The 4,010-nt window shown below is 45.6% G+C and overlaps 2 protein-coding genes across 2 annotated transcripts; both read right to left on the bottom strand.

Moving 5' to 3' along the window:
- Positions 1 to 495: 495 nt before the first annotated feature.
- Positions 496 to 1,163, bottom strand: BDV37DRAFT_293623 (uncharacterized protein; the record flags this gene model as incomplete). Its single annotated transcript, XM_032089462.1, has 2 exons — positions 496 to 724; positions 778 to 1,163. 2 exons carry the CDS (start codon positions 1,161 to 1,163, stop codon positions 496 to 498), a joined length of 615 nt encoding a protein of 204 aa, XP_031934094.1.
- A 442-nt stretch (positions 1,164 to 1,605) lies between these two features.
- On the bottom strand, positions 1,606 to 2,601 carry BDV37DRAFT_293622 (uncharacterized protein; the record flags this gene model as incomplete). The annotated part of the gene is made up of 4 exons (XM_032089461.1): positions 1,606 to 1,707; positions 1,758 to 1,948; positions 2,000 to 2,102; positions 2,158 to 2,601. 4 exons carry the CDS (start codon positions 2,599 to 2,601, stop codon positions 1,606 to 1,608), a joined length of 840 nt encoding a protein of 279 aa, XP_031934093.1.
- Positions 2,602 to 4,010: the final 1,409 nt, after the last annotated feature.

Raw genomic sequence — 4,010 nt, 5'->3', positions numbered from 1 at the left:
TTGTCTTTCAAATCGCACAGTATGCTTCCTGGACTTGATTAACATTTTAATAACGTAGAATATATGCAGAACAAGACACAGGTGTAGTTTGGCACTGCGTAGAGGGTTTGTTTAGAAGGCGCAGGTAAAAGTCAGCGCCTTGACCATATTCAGTGAAGTGTAACGTATTATATTTTGAGCCTTACGGGTCTGGCAGAGACCGAACTTTTCAATTTCCATTTTAGCTCAGAATGCAGATTGCTGTTTAATGTACGGGATTGTACTTTATTCACAGAAGTGTGTGTAGAGTGACCGCTGGGAATTGTTAAACTGCGATAGATACATCAAAAACCCACAAAAGGCCAGCCCAGCATAAAGATACCCACATTATTGTATACGTATTTCAACCCTCCTTTTGACACAATTGTACTATCCAGTGTTATTGTCCGCCGTCTCGATTGCCTTATACTGTGAGATACTGTTCGGTATGGAGACTGCCGGGCGATGCCCATGGCCTCAGGGACTGACTCGTTGGAAGCCTGCCTTCGTCTCCATTTCATGTTCTTGCTTAATTTTTACGAGCTTCCCAAAACGGTAAATGATAAGCAGGGTTAGGGAACCGGAAGCAGAGAGTCCTGTGACGATTGTCGTCAGGAGTGCCATGATAGACCACTCACCCTCCCGTGCAGTGTAGATATTGACAAGAGTTGTGATCAATCCAGCCAAAGCACTAAGAAGGGTTGGCCTAATCAACATATTAGCTGTTGTTCCTTAGTGTTTTGCAAATATCTCCCTTACATAAACAACTTATTAATCAGCCAGATATAGTTGTTTCTCCGCTCCCATGATAGCCAGAACATCAGTAAAGCGCCCAGCACCATGAGGAAACATGCAATCGCAAGCAGGGGAGGATTTTGGATTGTATTTAGGATGGTTTGACCAGCTTCCGTTTTTTTCAGGTCTTCATTCAACGTTAGAGACTTCTGCATTGAAGTGAAGGTGCCGGGTACCACCAGGTACCCGGCAAGTAATGCCCAGTGCGCAGCATCAGCAAGGATACTGTAAAACCACGGGATATCCTCGAGGAGCATTTGTATATAGCGGGTTTCAATGGTATAAGTTGTATCGCTCCGGTGCAAGGTTGAGCCCTTTTCCACATTATCGGTCACGGGGGAGGGTTCCATCTTGCCAGAAGATGCCTGGAAACTTCCACTCCTGTAGCCACATTATAGCTCTTTTATATCTGGGCGGAGCTACTCAGGTGAGCCGAGGGCGAGCACTATGACAATAAACCATTAGGCTTTTTCTGTTTTCCAAATGGTGCGACACGAACTGTTCCGATAGATGGCCATTGTGGACCAAAACGGTGTATGTGGATGAATCAACTAGCTATGTTATTTGGTTGTTCCTGTCATTCTCTCCTTTTGACCGAAGACTTTATATGGTTCAGTGCGCACTTTATAGCTCATAGCCCTTTTGAAAACCACAGGTTAGAAGCATATTGAGAAATGCGAGAGTTATCTAGCTCGGTTTTGAACACATTTTAAAGAAGAAATTTGATTGACTATTCTCCATTTAATTTACCCTTCATCTACGAAGGTTAGATTTTGTATATGAAAAGCTAGGTCAAGTACTCTCTACTTCATGTTTCCTTTCTCGGGCAATCTTGCAGAGGATATGAAGCGGGCGAAGGCACCACTGAGTTGCGCTAACCTCTAAAAATGGATGCTTCGGATTTGATTAGCAGTGAATCAAACTACTTGTTCATTATCTCTTACCTGAAGAAGACCTTTCGCTGTCGTTGCTGGGGGAGCACCGGCAAAATCTTGGGCTAGAAGCCCAGTAGTGCCGCGCACATCGACAGCTTCCTCGACTCTGAGAAGTTTGCGGGCTATGTGGCAGACAGCCTGGATATCCTTAGCTTTACCTAGAGGATCGGGCTTCTGGAGTATGCTGTTCCCAATGCCCGCTGTCAAGATTAGTCCCAAATCACAAGTTGAGGGAAGAGACGGATACATACCAATTCGCACCTCGCCTTGTTCATTAATAAGAATATCTGAACATGTCAGATTCCCGTAGCAAATATCCACTTGCTCGTGGATATACCTTAGTCCTTGGAGAATCTGCAAAAGATTAGCTCAGGGCTAGGTTTGATGAACCCTCTATTTGAGAACATACAGCCCTGCAAATAACAGCAACTTCCACCTCACTGAGGTTAAAGACTGGAGATAGCTGCAAAATCTCGTTTAAAGTAAGACCCCATTGGTCCCGGAGGAAGTAAATAATATCCTTTAGGATAAATACTTCCTTGAAGCCCAGCACATTTGCATGTGAAATCTGCCTGATACGGTCCAGAGAAATGTTCTTGGTTTCAACCTTTTGATGGGTCACGAAGCTGACTGGGCGGCCCTCCTTGAATTCAATGGCATGGACATTGTTCCAAGGAGGGTTTAGTCCAAAGAAGAGTCGGTCTTCCTGGTTGTATGGAGACCCATATTTGACGAACTCGCCTCTTCCGTGATCCTTACGGAAAGATACCGATGGGAAAAGCGTAACGGGTATAACTGTTGACCTGCGGACTGGTAGCTCGATTGGAGAGCCTAACTTTTTTGGTGGAGCCATTGAGGGCTGAACTGAAGGCAGGCTATTGCAGGGTATTGGCGTTTGTTTGCGGTAGTACTTTATATTGACTAACATTTGTTTCCAATTTAAATATGTGCTTGGGACGAAACGTACCCAAAAGCCGCTGCAGCACCACGGATAGTTAGACTGCGGCACCTAAAAAAGGTCGCAGGTTGGTGCCCTTAGAGAGCAGCAACGCACACTCGGAAGCCCCCACCACCCCAGCATTGCTCGCGGGTCTCCACTCCTCATCGTCTAATGTACAAAGGTTTCGCTTGCTTTCGTGGGCTGGGAACATGGGCAAGATCCACCAGAATAGTACTCGCCTTGACTGGTACGCAGGTAACAAACTATCTCTATATCCTTGTGTGTCTTCTTAAACATTGTACAGTACCACTTCTTGAGGGCGAACTTCTTGTGTTTTTTTTTTTCCTTGTCCCCTTACTGAAGGGAGAGGTTTATGACCAATGTGACTCTGTAGTGAATGGTGGGCCGGAGTCACCAGTCCCACCTTTCGGAGCCTGCCACGGAATGTATGTATCACTAGTAGCACCCAGAATAGTATAGTTCCTATTAGCACTTGACCGGTTTGCAAAATGGAAATATAGTTCCAACGGGTCCGTGGGTGGCAAGGATGCATTAGGGTCGTACAACGCCAGCACATGATTTTGCGTGGACGTAGGTTTTTAGTGGCATCAATGATCAGTAAGGGGCAATAGATACATCCCTTTTGAGCGTCATTACGAGTAGAGGCAATGGAATAGGATCCACCAAGTAAACGACGACTACGTTCGGTACTTTGAATGCTAGGTGCCATATATCGATTGTTTGAAGGCTTAATGGTGTATACGCGCCGAAACGTAACCCAAAGGGGTCGCAGCCGGCACTAGAACTAGGGTGCGGCAGCAAATGAGTATCGCGGGCAATACAGGTGATAGGCATTCTCGGAACCCACTCTGTTCCACTTAGGTACATCGGTCCCATTCCAAACAACCTCTAGCTTTCTTTATCCTTGGAATGCCGCTACTGTGTCTTTTTGGAGGACAGATGTTGATTATACAAACAGTAGCGACTTATTCAATATGTCTGCATTTATGGGTTCTCAGCCTTCTATATACAGTGATGTCAGAAGTCCCTGACGCTGTTCGCTTGACATAAATGGGGCACATAATCTTCGGCTGCTCTCACATTCAATGTTTTCTTTGGTGGAGGTGTTCTTGCCATTTCTGTCAATCATGGAAAAGTCGAAGCGCAATACATGCCTTCCAGCTCATCTATGGAATAGCAATAACCGACCGGATGTGAAACCTAGTGGTGTGGATTCGCTTGACAAGCCCAGTGGAGAGGATGCAAATCAAAATAGCCATTCTGCTCGAATCCATGTGCCCCTCCATGTACTACCCACTACC

This window comes from Aspergillus pseudonomiae, assembly GCF_009193645.1.
Source record: "Aspergillus pseudonomiae strain CBS 119388 unplaced genomic scaffold BDV37scaffold_271, whole genome shotgun sequence".
NCBI lineage: Eukaryota > Fungi > Ascomycota > Eurotiomycetes > Eurotiales > Aspergillaceae > Aspergillus > Aspergillus pseudonomiae.
Note: the sequence above shows the minus strand (reverse complement) of the source record. Positions and strands in the feature narration are given on the sequence as shown.